At 38.5% G+C, this 20003-nt stretch overlaps 1 protein-coding gene across 1 annotated transcript in view; it reads left to right on the top strand.

Annotated features, from left to right (window-relative positions):
- Positions 1-20003, top strand: part of LOC140492257 (matrin-3-like) — a 92915-nt gene that overhangs the window by 1365 nt on the left and 71547 nt on the right. The window contains exon 2 of the mRNA XM_072591188.1: positions 18488-19631. Within this exon, the coding sequence (XP_072447289.1) occupies positions 18654-19631 (978 nt within the window). The 5' untranslated portion in view covers positions 18488-18653. The remainder of the gene's footprint in view (positions 1-18487; positions 19632-20003) is intronic.

Below are 20003 nucleotides of genomic sequence, written 5' to 3'. Positions count from 1 at the left end.
AGTACTTTTTAAAAATGTCTCGATCACAGTGTCAGGGAGCCCGAATTGGACATATGTAGACTCTGACCAAGGCCTTCAAAAGGATAGAACAATTTAGAGGTAACATTGGGATAATACAATAATGAGGAATGATCTTGTTTTGAAAGCTCAAAAATCAAATTATTTTGGATGAAAATAAGAAATAGTGAAGGAGAGCAGTTTCTGGTGAGAGCACTCTATAGGATTACCAACACTAAATCAAAAAAATTGGGATCTGAAAGGAATATACTTGTGTGCAACTTTAATATTTCATTTAAAGATTGGGTAAATCATATTGGTGACGTTAGCCTTGAAGATGAATTCATAGTGTGTCCTTGGGACAGTTTTTTTGTTTTGGAATTAACCAGTAAACAGGTGATTGTAGATATCGTAATGTGTAATGAGAGAGGATTAATTAATGATCCCTACATAAATAATTGTGTAAATAAAAGGGATCATTCCATTGTAGAATTTTGCAGTCAGTTTGAGTGAGAGGTGCATCGGTCTGAAACGAGTACACTAAGTTTAAAGGCAATTATGGAAGTATAAAAGTATATGGAAGTTGGCTAAATTGGACTGGAAAATATATTAATAGGTAAGGAGGAGGATCAGTGACAGCAAATATTGGGGATTTTTGTTGTCTTGGTAAAGACTCGTTAGAAGGATGGAGCAGTTGGGGGTAACTAAAGAAGGTAAGGATGGCGTCATGTTGAGTCATAGTGTTGGAAAGATTACTGGTAGACCAAGTTTCAGGAAGTTTTAGAAGCCAGAAAAGAACCCTTAAAATATGAGAGGAAGAAAATCAACTGAGTATACCGCTGAGAAACATAGCAATGATATGTGTGACTTACAACAAGAATACAAAAAGAGAGTAACTTAAGTAAACATTGATCCCTTAGAGGGTGAGACTGGGGAATTTATAATGGGCAACAAAGAAATAGCAGAGACTCGAGTGTTTTGTATTTGTCTTCAAGGTAGAAGACATTAAAACATCCCAATAATAGAAACATCAGTTAGAAAGAAGGGAGAAAAATATTACTAGGCAAACTGAGATTAAAATATTACATGGCTCCTGATATCATCTTAAATAAGTGGCTGTAGAAATAGTTGGATGCATTTCAGAATTTCTGAAATTTGGACCGCTGTCAGCACTGGAAAATATCAACTATGACACCGTTATTCTGTAAGAGAGTAAGACATAAAAGCAGAAAATTAGAAACCAGCTCTGCTAACCATTGTCATTGGGAAAATGTTGGAATCCATTTTTAAGGAAGCAGAAATAGGACAGTTCTAAAAACACACCAATTGATTATGCTTGATTGTATTTTAATGAGAGAGAAATCATGTTTGACAAACTTATTGGTGGTGTTTTAGGATCTTCAAGTAAGGTAGAATGAAATATAACTTAGTGAAAAGCATGTGATGTGGCATCATTTACAAGTTTACTGCACATACATTTTTGGTGTTGGAGGAATTGACTGATTAATAGCCAATGTAATAGCATAATTTTCAGGTTAACTAATAGGACACTATAAGAATATGTGCAAGGACCTCAACTACTTACAATCTACCATGTCTGAGCAAACTAGGAATTTTTAAGATCCATTATTTAAACCTTTATTTTGGTTTGTAACAAAGTTGCAAACAGAAGTTTTGGTGCAAGAAACTAAGGTTATTTATTAAATAATGAAACTAGTGTTAACAAGACAGTTCATTATGAATCATGTATGGTCTTTCCTTAATGGAGCAGCTTCACCAAAGGTCATTTTGGTCTGACTTCATTCTGTCTTCTGTGAACCTGTACAACTTCGCTGTTTAGAAGACCAAAGTGTGACATACCGAAACATAAGATCCTGACGAGACATTGTTAGGTTCTTTTCCCGAGGTTTCCCCCAAGAGATGCAACTCTCACACACAACTTCTGCAGACATTTAAAGTTTAGTAAAGCCTGTACAAGCTAGGTGACCCCCTTCGCAAGTGTGCGAAATAGAGTCAGAAGGCCAGAACAAAGAAAACACATCCCCTTTATACAGGTCAGTTCAGAATGCTTGTGGGTACTCTGCTGTCCCCCCCCCCCAAAAAAAAACCCACCACCACCACATGTTACCCCAGAGCAGTAGTAGGATCAGGTCATCCTCGGAGATAATGTGAATGTCCTCGTCCTAGCGAATCGTTATGCAAACAATTTCCTGGCTCAGCGTTGCCCCAAGGCAATGTAGGTGTGATATGTCCTAGCTTCGGGATGGCTATGAAAGTATTTCTGAATGGAAGGGACTGAATGCGAGTTTAATTTGATAATAACAGGAGAGTAGTAGAAAGTGGAAGGGAGTCATCCACATTCCTGCATGAATGTCGCTCCCACCCTTTGTCATTACATTAATGTCTAGCGAGATATAGAATTTAATCTGAACATTACAACTTAATAGGTTGAATGTTATGATGGTATTTCCTTTTGTAGGAAAGGCTAGAATTTGGGTATATAGCGTAAGAGTAACAAAGAGGTCTCCCCAGGAATAACTGAGATGTAACCAAACTGATCTAGTTCTCGAGTGATCAGAAGTTTTGTCTGATGTTTTAAAAAGTGCACTGTAGAACCCTAGAAAAATTTCAGCACAGAGAGGCCGTTAAGCTCATTATGTTTACGCTGACAGAACAAACTAAAAAATATTCTAATTCAGCTTTATGGGGTCATAGAAATCTATAGTTCATAAAAAGACCTGGTTAAAAGCAGCCATCTAACTATCCTATCCCATATTTCCTCAGATCTCCTTCAAATTTTTTGCCGGTTACCTTAAATCTTTGCCCCTGGTCACTGATCCCTCCATTAAGGGGAAAAGTTTCTTCCTGTCAACCCTATCTGCAGCTCTCATAATGTTACATGTCATAATCATTTACACCTTCAATCTGCTGTGCTCTAAGGCAAACGATCCCAGTCTTTTGGATCTGTCTTCACAGCTGAAACTAACTAGCCCAGGCAACATTCTAGTAAATCTACTCTCTGCCCTCTCCAGTATGATCGCACATTTCCAGAAATGTCCACAATGCTTCAGCTGTTGCCTAACCAATGTTTTATAAACTTCCAATATAACCTCCATGCTCTTAAACACTCTATCATGACCATAAAGGCAAGTATACCATGCCTTGTTAACTACTTTATCCACCTTATCTCAAGGTTCTGGTGAATGTGCACACCTAAGGTCCCTCTGATCCTTTGTGCTTGTCAGAGACCGACCATTTATAATATATTTTGCAGCATCTGGTTTGTAGCCTTGGATTTAGGATGCAGATCTAGGTTCCATTTAATTGGTTTACAGCTCAACCTCCAAACTGAGCAGTTAATTCCAGACACTCATCTCATTCTGGGTGAAAATGTTTTTCCTTATGCCCTCTCTAATCCTTGTGCCAATTACCCCAAACCTCTGGTCGAAACTAACCTGAAAATGGTTGATTGTGGGCTGTTGTTATAAAAAGGTTGCAGAATCATAGATTCATGGAGCATGGAAACAAATGCTTCAGTACCAACTGATCGGCAAAGTTTCCCAAATTAAACTAGTCCCACTTGCCTATATTTAGCCCATTTGCCTTTCAAATTTCCTCTTCATGTACTTGTCCAAATGTCTTTTAAATGTTGTAGTTGTACCTGCATCTACATCTATCACTTCTTCTGGAAGTTTATTTCACATACAAACTACCCTCTGTGAAAAATTGCCCCTCAGGTCCCGAAACGTCGATTCTCCTGCTCCATGGATGCTGCCTGACCTGCTGCGCTTTTCCAGCAATGCATTTTTCAGCTCTGATCTCCAGCATCTGCAGTCCTCACTTTCTACCAGTTCAATATCTAGTCCATTGTAAACTCCTGTATATTGCTGGTGGGGGAATTCAGCACTGATAATGCTATAGTCTGTTATGAAGCAATGATTAGATTCTTTCTTGTTGGAGGTGGTTATTGATTGGCTCTTGCCTGGTGTGAATATTACTTGGACATTTTATTAACGGTGGCACAGTGGTTAGCACTGCTGTCTCGCATCGCCAGAGACCTGGGTTCAATCCCCACCTCAGACGACTGCCTGTGTGGAGTTTGCACGTTCTCCCCGTGTCTGCGTGGGTTTCCTCCGGGTGCTCCGGTTTCCTCCCACAGTCCAAAGATGTGCAGGTCAGGTGAATTGGCCATGTTAAATTGCCCGTAGTGTTAGGTAAGGGGTAAATGTAGGGGTATGGGTGGGTTGCGCTTCGGCGGGTCTATGTGGACTTGTTGGGCCGAAGGGCCTGTTTCCACACTGTAAGTAATCTAATCTAATCTGTCAGGCTAGATTTTATCTGTGTCTTGCTGCACGTGAACACATTGCTTCAGTGCCTGAGGAATCATCAGTGTAGCTGAATGTTGTGCAAAAATCCCCGTTTTCAACTTTGTGATGGAAGGAAAGGAAGTAATTGAAGCATCAGAAAGTAGCTGGGCACAGGACACTATACTGAGTAAATCCTTCAGTGCTGTTTTAGGGACAAGGTAATTGATCTCCAGCAACCACAACTACTTTCCTTTGTGCTGGTATAACTTCAACCAACTGAGAGCTTCCCTTTGATTCCTATCGATTTCATTTTTGCTAATGCACTTGATGCTGTTATCATTCAAATGAGGTCTTGATGTTGAGCAGTCAGTCGCAATTCACTTTGGAGTTCAATTCTTTAGTCATTGTTTAGATCAAGACTGAAGTCAGGAGCTGACCGGCCAGACAAAAATCAGATTGGGTGTCAATGAGCAGGTTATTCCTTTGCAAATTTGCTTGATAGCACTGTCAATGCCTCTGTCCATCAGTTGATTAAGAATAGACTCATTGGGGAGTTATTGGCCGGGTGGTTTGTTCTGCTTTTTCCGTATTATGTGCGTGGGTAATGTTCCACATCGTCGGGAATTTGCTACCGGCACTGCTGGTTCTTGAGCAGAGGTCTTCTGTATTGTTGCTCAGTGTTGTCAGGGCCCATTGCCTTTGCCGTATTCAATGTCTTCAGCTGAATCTTGGTATCACATGGATTTAGTTGCAAAGTACAGAGGAGCCTTGATTATCCAGCATTCGATTAACCAAATTCCGGGTTATCCAAACAAGATCGCGTGGTCTCGATGCTTGGCTAGCTGTATTATCCAGCATCCGATTATTGGCATCCAATTAACCAAACGAAATACTCCCTGTCTGTGTCCTCCAGATAATCGAGGTTCCTCTGTATGTCATCTTTGATTCTGGGGACCATAAGAGGGGACTTTCTTCTGGCGCAGTTGTAGTGTTCATACCTTTGGATCAGGAGGCCCTGATTCAAGTTCCAGATGTTCTAGGGGTATGTAACAACATCTCTGAATAGGTTGATGAGGCAAATAGTTCATTTTTGTAAAAAAAGGAGACTGAAATTAATTAGCAGCTCGGCACTCTTGGTTGAAGGCAGGATGTTGGTATTTGTAAATCTTCCTTCTGTTGGCTGTTTAATTGTCCACTACTAGCCAAGATTGGATGTGGCAGAATAATCAAACTTCAATTCGATCACTTGGTTGTGACTGAATGCGATTTTGATGGTCTGAATTGCTGCTGATGATGGTCCACAATGTCTCTCCAGATACTTAAATTTGAGTTGCTATATATTATTGAAGTCTGTTCCATGTAGCACAGCATTAGTGAAGGGTCGTCTTGATGTAAGAATGGAAATTCATCTCCGAAAGGACTTGTCAGTGTTGACTGTATATAAACAGTGAGAGGCAGACGCGTCATAGAGATGAGCAGCATCGACCAGATATCCCAACCCAATCTAGTTCCACCTGCCAGCACCCGGCCCATATCCCTCCAAACCCTTCCGATTCATATACCCATCCAAATGCCTCTTAAATGTTGCAATTGTACCAGCCTTCTCCACATCCTCTGGCAGCTCATTCCATACACGTACCACCCTCTGCGTGAAAAAGTTGCCCCTTGGGTCTCTTTTACATCTTTCCCCTCTTCCCCCTAAACCTACGCCCTCTAGTTCTGGACTCCCCAACCCCAGGGAAAAGACCTTGTCTATTTATCTTATCCATGCCCCTCATAATTTTGTATGCCTTTTATAAGGTCACCCCTCAGCCTCCGACGCTCCATGAAAACAGCCCCAGCCAGTTCAGCCTCTCCCCGTAGCTCAAATCCTCCAACCCTGGCAACATCCTTGTAAATCTTTTCTGAACCCTTTCAAGTTTCACAGCATCTTTCCGATAGGAATGAGACTAGAATTGCACACAATATTCCAACAGTGGCCTAACTAATGTCCTGTACAGCATCAACATGACCTCCCAACTCCTGTACTCAATACTTTGACCAATAAAGGAACGCTTTCTTCACTATTCTATCGACCTGCAACTCCACTTTCAAGGAGCTATGAACCTGCACTCCAAGGTCTCTTTGTTCAGCAATACTCCCTAGGACCTTACCATTAAGTATACAAGTCTTGCTAAGATTTGCTTTCCCAAAATGCAGCACCTCGCATTTATCTGAATTAAACTCCATCTGCCACTTCTCAGCCCATTGGGATCTGGTCCAGATCCTGTTGTAATCTGAGGTAATCCTCTTCGCTGTCCACTTCACCTCCAATTTTGGTGTCATCTGCAAACTTACTAACTGTAACTCTTTTATGCTTGCACCCAAATCATTTATGTAAATGACAAAAAGTAGAGGGCCCCGCACCGATCCTTGTGACACTCCACTGGTCACAGGCCTCCAGTCTGGAAAACAACCCTCCACCGCCACCCTCTTTCTTCTACCTTGGAACCAGTTCTGTATCCAAATGGTTAGTTCTCCCTGTATTCCATGAGATCTAGCCTTGCTAATCAGTCTCCCATGGGAAACCTTGTCACATGCCTTACTGAAGTCCATATAGATCACATCTACTGCTCTGCCCTCATCAATCATCTTTGTTACTACTTCAAAAAAACTCAATCAAGTTTGTGAGACATGGTTTCCCATGCACAAAGCCACGCTGACTATCCCTAATCAGTCCTTGCCTTTCCAGATACACGTACATTCTGTCTCTCAGGATTCCCTCCAACAACTTGCGCACCACTGAGGTCAGGCTCACTGGTCTATAATTCCCTGGCTTGTCTTTACCGCCCTTAAACAGTGGCACCACGTTTGCCAACCTCCAGTCTTCCAGCACCTCACCTGTGACTACAAATATCTCAGTAAGAGGCCCAGCAATCTCTTCTGTAGCTTCACACAGAGTTCTCGGGTACACCTGATCAGGTCCTGGGGATTTATCCACCTTTAACCGTTTCAAGACATCCAGCACTTCCTCCTCTGTAATCTGGATATTTTGCAAGATGTCACCATCTATTTCCCTACAGTCTATATCTTCCATATCCTTTTCCACAGTAAATATTGATGCATAATATTCATTTAGTATCTCCCCCATTTTCTGTGGCTCCACGCAAAGGCCGCCTTGCTGATCTTTGAGGGGCCCTATTCTCTCCCTAGTTACCCTTTTGTCCTTAATATATTTGTAAAAACCCTTTGGATTCTCCTTAATTCTATTTGCCAAAGCTATCTCATGTCCCCTTTTTATCCTCCTGATTTCTCTCTTAAGTCTCCTCCTACGTCCTTTATACCCTTCTAAGGATTCACTCGATCTATCCTGTCTATACTTGGCATATGCTTCCTTCTTTTTCTTAACTAAACCCTCAGCTTCTTTAGTCATCCAACATTCCCTATACCTACCAGCCTTCCCTTTCACCCTGACAGGAATATACTTTCTCTGGATTCTTGTTACCTCATTTCTGAAAGCTTCCCATTTTCCAGCTGTCCCTTTACCTGCAAACATCTGCCTCCAATCAGCTTTCGAAAGTTCTTGCCTAATACCGTCAAAATTGGCCTTTCTCCAATTGAGAACTTCAACTCGAATAGATTTTTACCTTTTGGTTTCTTTACTACCTGCTGCAGATTCAGTTTAGTAGTTGTGCCTTTTAGGTCTCTGTGAGCCCAATTATTGGTGATGCCCCCAAGCCACTTTTGGTGATGGGCATTGACATCCTCCATCTAGATTACATTATGTACTTTTGCCATCCTCCATGCTTCCACCAAAGCATGTTCAAACTGGAGGAGAGCCAATTCATCAGCTGAGATAGGTGGTAATCAGCAAAAGATTTCCTTATCTATCTTTGATCGAGTGCCATGAGACCTCATGGGGTCTGGAATCAATGTTCACTGCTCTCAGTGCAACTCTGATTGAATACCATTGTACTGCCACCTCTTCAGGTGGAACAAGATGTACCCACGATGGTGTTGGTTGCAACATTATCAGTAGATATTTTTCTGAGTGTGTGACCATGCCTAGTTGCTTGACTGGTTGGTGGGACAGCTCTGATTTTGGCACAAGCCACGAGATGTTGATAGCGTATTTTGAAGTGTACACATGGCTGTTTTGAAATTGTTTCTGGTGACTAGGTCCAGGCCAGGTGGGTCTGCCCTTTTTTTTCCCTGCGTTTGTAGCGATACCATTGAGTGGGTATTTGATATTCAGTTGTATTGATGTGTGTTTCTAGTCATATGTAGGTCAGATCAGAAAATGATGGCAGACCTAATTCTCGAAAGCTATTTGTGAACCAGCTGGGTTTTTAATGACCAAAGGCAGTAGGTACATGGTCGCCATTTGTTTTGCTTTCAATGCTAAATTTTATTCAATTCAAATGTTGCTCAAATCAAATTTCACTTTCACTATCTGAATAAATGTCCCAATCATTAGCTTGTGGTTTTGGATTAGTAGTCCAATGACATTATTGCTATATCATTGCCTTCTCTAACTAAGGTTGAGGTCGGCTTGAGGAAGCTATCTGGCTATGCTGTGTTTACCTACTAGCACTTGGTGTTGCTGGACGTCTGAAATATGAATGATTGTATTCTCTAGCTTGAACAAGTGTGTCTCAGTGTAACAACAGCTGGAGGATCCTTTCCAATCATGCATCCTACTTTAGGAAGGACGTGAATTCTCTGCAGAAGCTGTAAAAGATTTACTAGAATATTTCCACAGTGAAGAATTAAGTGTTATGTGTCGAACCTGGAGAAGCTTAGAGCAGTGAAGTCTGAATAGATTTGATCAAGGTATTTAAAATCAATAGTTTTCAAATTGAATAAACATAGATTGCTACAAACAACTGATTGAATTGTAGACTTAATAAATCCATTGTCTGATTTAGATTTCATTTGCCAAATTTTCATTTCCATTTAAGGAGATTAAAATTTAATTAATAGAAGATCAGAAAATTTTGCATTATTTGAAAGATGGATCATAAAGTTGACTGCATACTAAATCATGGATGTAGGTGAAGAACATTGAGTTGTCCCATGGATTGAAATCTTTAACGGTATACCCACTTTGTGTATCTGCTGTATTTTTAAGCTTTCTTGTATGTTGGCAAGAGAGTCATTTGTTGTAATGTATTTTTGAAAAATAAATTAGTTTACCTTAGTAAATTTTCAGAATTTTATATATTTCACCAAAACTGTTCTCTATCTCATTGTTGAGAGAAAGCATGAGGGAATTCCTCTCGAGGTATCTTGATTTAACAAAAATATATGATGGGGGCTGTTATTTTTATACCTCTTCATTTGCTAAGTCACTCCAGTGTTCGTTTGTTTGGGGTTGTTGTTAAGAGCTTTGCTCCTCTAAATCTCTTAAAGGTTCTGGGCAACACATTGTGTGCTGACTATATATCTAGTACCTCATCTGAAAAAAAAGACTCATAGTTATGGTGAGGCAGTAAGAAATGGCTCGACATGTACTTTATTGGCTAACTGACGGTGCAGGTCAGGACATTTAATTTGAAAGGAAATATGTTAAAACTGGAAACTTGCAGGTTGTATGCCATTCAGTGAATATTTCAATTGAAGCCTTCCTACCTACAGGAAAAAATTGCAAACTGCGTATTGAAGCATAATCAGGAAGGATTGCTTTCAGGCTACGATGCCACAAATGAGGATTTTTCTGGGGTGCATGCAGCTGAAGTAGTTTGAGATCTTGGTAGAAATTGAAAATAGTGATTGTTCTTTTTATCCAATGTGAACCAATAATTTTAACAAGTTAGAAGATACCTTTTAGATTTAAAAAAAAGGAGCTAAACCTTTCAAAGAACTTGTTTTCTTCATTAAGTGGCATAAGTTGTAAAATTGCTCCTCTTGAAATGCCTAATATTTTAAAAGTTCATATGGTGACTTGGAATATTCTTAATAATCTTAGACGGCATGAGTTTTTTGAAGTCCAAACTATAAATAAATGGAAAACTGTCAAATGCAGTGGGCACAATCTAGCTGTTGAGTCATGCAGCTGGTAGGCTGAAATGAGTTGCATTTTTAAAAAAATTTCTCCGGAAGGTTAAAATATACTGTATCTGCATATTCAAAAATATTTTAATTCTGAAATAAAGTTAATAATCAGTTGAAATCTGAATTTAAAAGGGGTATATGTTGCTACAAATACTTATCTCAATAGAAAACAGTTTCGATTGTATTTCTAACTGACCTAAATATTCTGCTGAAAATATGGTAGATCTGCAGAATGAAAGTGACTTCCAATGAATGCTTAACTTGTAAATGTTTGAAAGGTTTTTGTAAAACAACATAATTGCTGTTCAAGTTAGGGAGATCAACTGCTATATATTGCCATGGATTGCCTTAAGATGATCCTGTGGCTAAATGCTGTACTCATTTGTACCTGAGAAAAATAGTCTTCAAATTATATACCTTAGTAAGTACTCAACTTATGTAATGCACAAATTAGTATCCAGTTTGAAAGTCATGTCCTCTTTTACTTCACTTAACCTTTTCATATAATTGTATAATTTAATAGGTCTTCTTTGAGATTGTTTGTTGATGAGGAACTTTGCCCTACTGGTGCCCTTCATCAAATTTATATGATGTCACAAATTATAACTTTGTGAACTACTTATTCATGGCCAACTTCTCCTTGTGCGATAAAGTTTCCATATGCCTGTATTGTCAGAATCTGTGGTCATTTTCAGTGTCTTCGAAAGAGATGCTGATTTCTTTGTTCTACATCCAGGACAATGCTATTGGCATTTTATACTTCAATTATATCAGATTTCTTTCACCCATAATTTAACTGTGAACCTACAGGCATTATCCCTGAGGAGAACTGATAGCCATGCCATCACCTCTTCTTTGTGCTCCAGAAAAACTCCCATCTATCATCTTTCACCAAGCAATAATTTCTCACTTTTAACAATTTCTCTTTTCACTTCACTCACTTCCAGGGAAAAGATAGGTGCATGTCCTAACTTCAGAATCTTTTTTTTTATAAGGTTGTGGAGTATGTTTTGCTTCAGCCCACTTCCAGATTGCCATTTCCACGATGCTGATGATTAATGTTGCTCCTCATTGACGGTTTAATTTTGATCACTATGATTTTGGTTTCCACTCATCTCTTACACCTTAGCATATTTCCTTAGCACCTTAGCGTCTCTGTCCCTCCTGGTTTTCTCTTTATCTGTGGTGGTGGGCTTTCCATAATCCTCTCATCTGAATGCACTGGCTACCACAACTGATCAGAATATTATTCTGCTCACCCTGTCTCTTATAGCAGTTCTAAGATGGAGGCTGTGCTGTCTATATCCTATACGTTGGGTATCAATGACTCAAAACAGTTGTGATGCTATTATTGGCTTTATATCCTTTCTGACCCTGGCCTCCTGAGATTGTAGATCATGCCTCAAAACACATTGTCTTAGATTCTAGTGTCTTATCAATCCCATCAACCATGCACTAGCATCTTCATATGATAATTTCTTGATATTTTGTATACTGTTCTTATTCAGTTAAAACTGTATTTTTCAAACATTCAATGAGAGAACCAACAATGATGTCTTCCGTCAAAATTTTTTTCCCTTAGATCTGATGTTCCCATGCTGCATGTTGCAGCCATCTGGAGTGTTCCATGCAGTGGTCCATACCACGACTAGTTGCAGTTTATTGAGAAACAGAAATATAAAACACATCAAAATGTTTACTGTTTTCCAAAAATCTCTTATATAAGTTCATTTATTTCCACAACTTTGAGGAATATTCTTCTCCCCACCCTGTCTCCTGTAATGATTCTATTTCCTTCTGTGTCTCACTTAGACATGGTTTGATCATGAACTTTTGCACCGAAGTTCTTAATTATCAGTCTGTAATCTAGTCAGCATTGTTTGGATATGGTCAACCAATTTTCTATTCTGTTCTGAGTGCCCTCTCCAGTCTCAATCAAGAGACATTCTACCAGGTCTTATCTTCTATTACACAGTCTCTCTGTATATGTCAGAGTAATTTCAACATGTACGTGACCAAAAACAACAGAATTTTACATTTTTTGAAAGTGAGGTAGTTTGTTCTGAACCCAGGGTGTTAAGCTTGAACAAAAGAAATTATGAAAGTATGAGGGGCAAATTGACTCACAGGCACAATATATTACATAGGTAATGGATAGTCTTTCAAGAACTATTAGATAGTTTATAAGCAACTATACATTCTTTCAAAGCCCTAAGTATATCATTCCACTGTTGCTAACAAAGTTCAGAGCTGTAGATTTTTTAAACAAAGGCTCATGAAGTTGCCAGAAATAGTAATAAAGCTGAGGATATTTAGAATATAATAAAGGGAGAAAAGAATATGAATGAAAACTAGCAAAACAAAACTAAAAATGAACAGTGAATGCTTCAGCAGGTATGTAAAAAGGAAATACTTGTCTAAAATGAATGTGGGTCCAATGCAAGAGTGTTGGAGATGGAATTTGAGAAATAGCAGAAAAGCCAAATTTACTTTGCCTATTTTTTCTATGGAATATACAGTGCAGAAACATCCCAGGATTGTAGATTCCAAGAGAGTAAGAAGAATAAAGAATTGAACGAAATTGGTGTTAGTTGAAATTGTTGGAAACAGGTATTAAGTCTCTGGGACCTATTAATCTCTTCCCCAGAGTGTTGAAAGAAATGGTTTTGAAGATATTGGATGCATTAATGATCATCTTCCATAATTCTGTAGATTTTTGAACTGGTTCCTGAAGAAGGTAAGGTAGCAAATGTCACAACACTCTTTAAAAGGTAAGGGAGAGAAAGTGAGGAACTAGAAGACCTGTTAGTCTTGCATCAGTAGCAGGGAAAATGACTTTTGGATAATAATGAACTGTTCGGCCATAGCATGGATTTTATGAATGAGAAATTGTTTTTGAGAAATTAATGGCTTTTTTTTTGAAGATCTGAATAACAGAATTGACAAAGGTTGAAGTAGTGTTCTTGAGTAGTAGACATGATGGGCTTGCTTTTATTTTGTTGGCACTTCCTTATATGTATTTAGGAGATGAAATACCTGCCTGGGTACCACTTTCCATAGTGTTGTCAGAACTTCTGTGGAATATTAAATTTGTGTTTCTTGTAAGTTGCTGTGTAGGGCGCAGTGGCCTCTGCACTGGGAGGATGAATGTAGACCAGTTGACTGCACTGCTAAGTATCTCCTTTTGTCTGTGTATGTGACTCAGAACTGCCTAATATTAATCACTTAAACTGTTCCTCTTCCTTCCACTGTGACCTCTGTCATTAGCCTTCTGTCTTGTTCCAGATTGCTGTATGGAACAATAATCCGTTTATTCTATGCGTTCTCTAAGGTTCTGGTCTGAGAACTGATCTCAGTAACTTCAGAACTTTAGTTATATTTTCCTTTTCAAATTTTTGCACAGTCTCTTCATAACTACCTCTGGGATTTTGAAATCTCTCGTTTTCTTGCACTTTCCTCAAACATTTTACTTCCTTGACCATTTATGGGAGTTTTTTTTCTTTTTTATTTCTCTAATAACTTGTTTTGACACTTGACTAGGAGTTAATTGTTTAATCATTACACTCTGATTCCACTTGAGCTTGTCATTTTTATATATATCCTTCCCTCTTTCTGACTGTATTAATATACTTGTCATCTTCTTTTTCAGTTATCCAGAAGGGTGCACACCTGAAAAGTATCTGTTTTCTCCACGGATGCTGATTGACCTGCTGGGTGTTTCCAACTTTTTCTGATATTGTTTCAAACTTATGCATCTGCAGTATTTTGCTATATATATATTATATATCTACATTTAAATATTGACTTAGCACTCCATCCGTTGTTGTAAAGCATTCATTGGTTCTGCAAGTTGCGTAGGTATGCTGAGTTTTGCTAAATCCTTCCAAATTTTAGCAAACATACAACATTGTATATATACAATAGTTTTTTGCATACTTTAATCTGCTATTTGAGATTGCTCATATTTTGCTGAGTTGGATAAAATTCCAGCACTTACTTGAGACATTGAATCATTCTTCAAAGTGGGAGAGCACTGTGCCATTCAAACCGAGAAATGAAACCAATTTGAGAGCACTCCTTGCATAAGTTCCTCCTAGGTCAATTTGAATGTTTGCTGCTTCATAGATCTACTGTCTTAGAATTGGAGGTTCAGACAACCCAATTGGATTCCTTTACAGTTAATGACACCAGTTTCATTTTAAGCATGACTTTAAACAAAATTCTAGCATTTTTCACGTGGTTGGGGTGGAGGAATTGAACAGATTGCTACTTTCCTTGGATACTTTCATTCTGTGGCCAGACCTTGAGCACAGATTTCAGCAGTAAAATTACTGAAGCTTGCCTAGCCCCAGGCAAATTCACCTGTATTCTGTATGCTTTTCTTATGTTATCTTTGAATGAGGAGTGGTTCTTTCTTTCATATAGTTAACCAAAATGACTAAAATCAGTAGGTTAAGGATCAAATTAATAGCATTTATGTCACACACATGCTCAGTTGAGACACATATAATCACAGAAATAGTTTTTAAAAAGTCCTACCAAAGAATAAGGTGTTGGTCTAACTTAGTGTGCTTGTGGATTCAAGCCTCATCCATAGACTGGGGCGCAAAAGTCAACGTTGATCCTTTAGTGCTGGGGCAGTGACATGTGTCAGAAGTGTTGTTATCAGGTGTGCTGTTGATCTGAGGCTCTACCTACCTTCTCAGGTGGACATGGGGATTTTAAAAATATTTTCTAATGAAACTGTTCGGGAGTACAATTACACACCTCTGGAGTAGGTGGGACTTGAACCCAGGTCTCTTGACTCAGAGGTAGGGTCGATATTACTGCACCACAAGAGCTCCTTGTTATCAATATTTTTATGCCACTATTTCATTGAAGGATAGGGCGCTTTCTGTGATGGCCTTGCTAATTTGTATTCCTAAGTCAGCATTAAAACACCTGAATATTACGTCATTATTGGGTGAAAGAGTTGCTGTGTTTCATGCAACAGTGGCTGCAATTTAAAAGTCAGTACAAAAAATGGTTGGAAAGTTCTCAGGTTATGAAAGCTGCTATGTAAATAAAATACTTATCATTATTGTTTTGCTGTAACCTAAGAAATTGTTTTTCAACCAGTGGATTACTTTTGAACTGCAGTCATCATTTTGAGTGCATCATGATGTTGAAATAAGCTTAGTTGATTTGAAGATGAAAAATATTACATGTTCTGAACTAAACAATGAATGTTATTACAAATCGCAATTACAATTTGTTTGCCTTCACTGGAAAGTTAATCTTTAAGAAGGGAGCATAGTTATTCAGTTCATTATGAAATACACATTCCTCCCATCAGATCAGTTGGTGTGTCCAGTACTGTAATACTTTTTTACACTTTATATATTGATGTTTGCTTAAATTGGATTGTATGAGATTCTGTAAGAGAACTGATTTTTTTTTTGCTGTGTAAATTTAGAGATTCGTTACAAGCTGCTCTTTCCCAATTCATCCTAAAAAGTCGTGATGTAAAATTATTTTTTAAGAACACATGGCCGTGGTAAGATTAGAAAACATAAGATAAAGGGTATCAGGCATGTTCCTTCCATTAACATTGTATCATGCACATCACTTAGTCAGTTTAATCTCTTGAGGAAAAAAGTTTAAATTTTCTCATTGTCAAGGACCTCAACCCTGGTTGCTGTGTATTCATCTATCATACCGAATACAAGGTTAGGTATTTTTAAGCATGACTGTTTCTGATATGCATGGACCATGTTCCACTTCATATTTATTCTCTTCATCTGTGCTTAGCTATTTTTAAAGAAACTAATCAAAACATCTGAAAATTAAAATCATATTTCCACCCTTCTGCATGAAGAAATCAAATCTTAGTCATCTCATATCTTGCTCGAGACTTGTATTTTTAGATAATTGCTATTAATTTAGGTTAAATACCTTTCTTGCATCTCTCCTTTCATTTAATTCCTGTATTTGTTTTAAAAAATGGATTTTGTCTTAACTTTTCTTGAATGAAAACAAGTATTTGGATCTTGCTTTATAACTCACTTTTTAGTGTCCTGGAATTACCCTCCTTACTCTTCTGGAAACTTTCCCAGCCCAATTAATATTCCCTTGAATATAGTGAGCCCAGAATGTACAAATAGTCTAAACTTTGCATCACTGATCTGCATTAGAAGAATTTTAGGTTTGTGTCTTCATGATACATTCTACTGCTAATAGTCTTGTTGATAGTATTTCCATATTGACCCATATCTCCAAATCAAGGATCTTCTTGATTCTCCAAATCATAATCACTTACTTTATGTTTATTGTTTCAGTGCCTGATACCTTTATTATATTTTCAATAAAAATCTCACCTGTCCTTACAGATTCAGCTCAGCACTTCTGCTTCTTGTCACCTTTGGCCTCTCACCTACATACTAGATTTTGTTTGGAATCAAAGCCCAACTGGTTGAACTTTGAAATCTTTATCTTCTATGGCCGTGACAGCTGGTAACTTACTGTTTGAAGATTGGAATTATGTAGTGACTGTAAAACTGCTTTGAATAAACAATTTTGTTGCTTGAAAATGAATGCACTCTTCAGTGGAAATTTTGTAAAGCCATTGGAGTATGTATCTTCACTTTATTTGTCTCTGGTCTTTTCGTGTATAACTCCTTATTTTCTCAATATAAACATTATGCATCTGCCCAGTTGTTTGAAGAAATAAACAGACCAGCAAAGGCTTCTGATTTAGTGTTAGGGAAAATGCTGACATACTGGAATTAGTTCTGAACAAACTTATCTTTCTCATTAATTGCGTTGTCATCCAAAACTGGCTTCCATGACACTTGTTAAAGTTTATATATTTTTCAGATCTATGCTTTCAAGTTCACTGTGCAATATATAACAATATTGAAGTATTATCTGTTACCATTTCTGCACATACTTCACATACATGATAACTCACTATAGGTCTAGAATGACATATTTGAAAAGTTAGTCTTAATTCATTCGAGGGGTAGCTGAAAGCTTGAATGCTACTATCATATTTCTAATAAATGGAGCACTTAAAGCCTTTTATTTCTACATTTAGAGTAACTGACATTTAATCTATTAATGTTCCTTGTACACCATTGTGTTACATACACTTCACAGCCATTTTTTCATATTGCTCTGCCCTTGATCATGTTTTTGCAAAATACCCCTTTAAGGTAAGTTTTATAGCTTTTTTTTTCAAAGTCCAATTTTAAGAGTGTAAAATTGGGTTACACTGTACATTTCATCATATAAAGTTGTGCAGGAAGTTCACGCTTAAAGTTGCACTGCTTAACATAATTTCTCTTTCACTTTATATTTAAGGCCTGCTTCTCCACATTATGGTCACATTCCCAGCCTGACTACCCTGGCCCTGCCTCCAGAGTTATTTATTACAGCTCTTATTTTCTTGGTCCTTGACCCCCCACCCTGCCTCATACACAAAAAAAACTCTGACTTTGGATCTTTTTCTGGTCTCCCTCTTCCCTTGGCCCTGCCTCTTCCTCCTCCTTGTCATCCTTCCTCTCCCAATCCCCTTTTTCCCTTTTCCCCCCAACCCACAGATTGCCCCTTGAGGCTGTGCATTTCTGACTGTGGTCCTAAACCTATACCAAAGGGCTCCATCAAATGGCTGAGGTTAGTTAGTGCAGCTCCCTGCACTGACTGCTGTCTGCCACTAGGTGGAGGTTGATCAATCTAAAAATACAGGTGAGTGTAAAAGTATGCATTTTAATAATGTGTTGTACAGGGTGTTTACAATTCTGAATTTCTTTTAGAGTAATGATTTTTTTTTTGAAGTTATTTTAGCAACAGTGCACAGTATGGTCAGCATTTCAACTTGAATGTTGTTTTCTTCTGGGCAGTAAATGTCCAAAGGAACGTCACTGTGACTGTAACATTGATTCCTATAGGAACCTATGATTCACTTAGTCATTTCACTTAGTCACAATTTGCAGGAACACAACCACAACTTTAAGCGAGGACATCTGTATGAATATTGAACTGAATTCTATTTTTAAGCTGCTTTCTTTCAACAGATCATTTTTGAATTTTAGAACTTGAAGCTGACTCTAATCTCTATCCTTGCGATTCTTTCGTATTCTTGGATCTAATGTTTTTCTTTTAACTTTCAGCCTGACAAAATTCTTGGAGAAATTACATCCCTGTAGTTTATGAAATCGTCCATCTTTTAGACCAAATTAGACAGTGAAACAACTTCTTTAGAACTCCTACTAACCAAGAAAGAACTCCTAGCCTGCTTTGACCGCTATTGAAATAGACACTCTCTCTTGTGCCACAATGGCAAGTTTTGGCAGAGGCCAGAGCAATCAAATGCGTACTAAGAGGAAGAGTCGTTTTCACGATGCAGATGCTGGAGGTCTCGCTGCAGGTCCACCTCTGAATATCCAGGCAGCTCTTGGGACATTGTGCCACAATCCTCACTTGGCTGGCTTAATAAATTCTGGACAGGGTCAGAATTATGGCCTTCATGGTGCAGGACAGGGTCAGAACTTTGGCCCGCAAGGTGTGGGACAAAGATCTAAAGGTTTGATGTCTACAGCTGGTGGGCCATCACGATACAGCGATACTGCTAGCAGTAGCTTACCTTCCTTGTTTGGAGTTAGGAACCAGAATCAACAATCTCATGCTGTTCAGAAACAGATTGATGCAGACAGGGCCAGTAACATTCTAGCTGCGTTTGGTCTTTCATCCAGGGATTTGGATGAACTGAGCCACTATCCTGAAGATAAGCTTACACCTGAATCCTTGCCAGAAATTCTTACGGAGATAAAGAGAAGAAGAGCCAATGAAGGAGCAGCTTCAAAATACAACAGAGGTGACGGTTCTCCACGACATGACCGTTCCTACAGAGCCTCTCATGATGATTGGGAGGAAGAAAGACACTTTAGGAAACGTAATTATGCAAGTCGTGACTCCAGTCTTGACTCAGTAGTTGAATATAGTCACGGTCATTCTTCTCGAGACTCAAGTGCTAGGTATGACCGGAAGGACTATGAACGTGAGCGACTAAGAGGCAGTGATGATTTCTCCAGAGAGGAAATGTGCCTCTCTGAGCCCCCTCACAATTTCAATAAATTTGATTCTGATTATGGAAGAGCTGCTCATCTTCCTTCTCCTCGTACACACGAGAGATCTCTCTTTGAGAGAAAACGAGGATCTCCTTCATTGAACAACATAAACGATTACCATGGTTTCTTGCCAGCAGTGTTCCCCTACTTGTGCTCGCTGTGTGATCTAACCATTCATTCTGTACAGGTGAGTGACCTCTAACTTCTTTAAGAATTGCTTAATAAAAAAAAGCTATAACTGCTGCAGCTTTCCTTAGACTTGGAAAACATCATTTGGTTTTAAGATTCTCCCAGCTGACCTTCTGGATAGTCTTTGCTTCTGGTGCATTATTCAAAAATGTGATGCAATTAAATCTACTTTTCTACGCAATCTTTTCTTTCAATGCACATGTATTCATATAAATTAACCTCTTGTTGAATTTTGGACGTAGTGTTTCAGCTAAATGTAGCTTCTGCACAGTCCTGACTGTGAATTTGAACCTCACTTTGTTCAAGTTTTGATTAATGCGACATCACTATTAAATCAGTCTAGGTTAGAAATACAGAAAACCTTATGACG

Source organism: Chiloscyllium punctatum, chromosome 20 (genome assembly GCF_047496795.1).
Source record: "Chiloscyllium punctatum isolate Juve2018m chromosome 20, sChiPun1.3, whole genome shotgun sequence".
In the NCBI taxonomy this organism is placed as follows: Eukaryota; Metazoa; Chordata; class Chondrichthyes; order Orectolobiformes; family Hemiscylliidae; genus Chiloscyllium; species Chiloscyllium punctatum.
The sequence above is the reverse complement of the archived record's forward strand: the minus strand, read 5'-3'. Positions and strand labels throughout refer to the sequence as shown.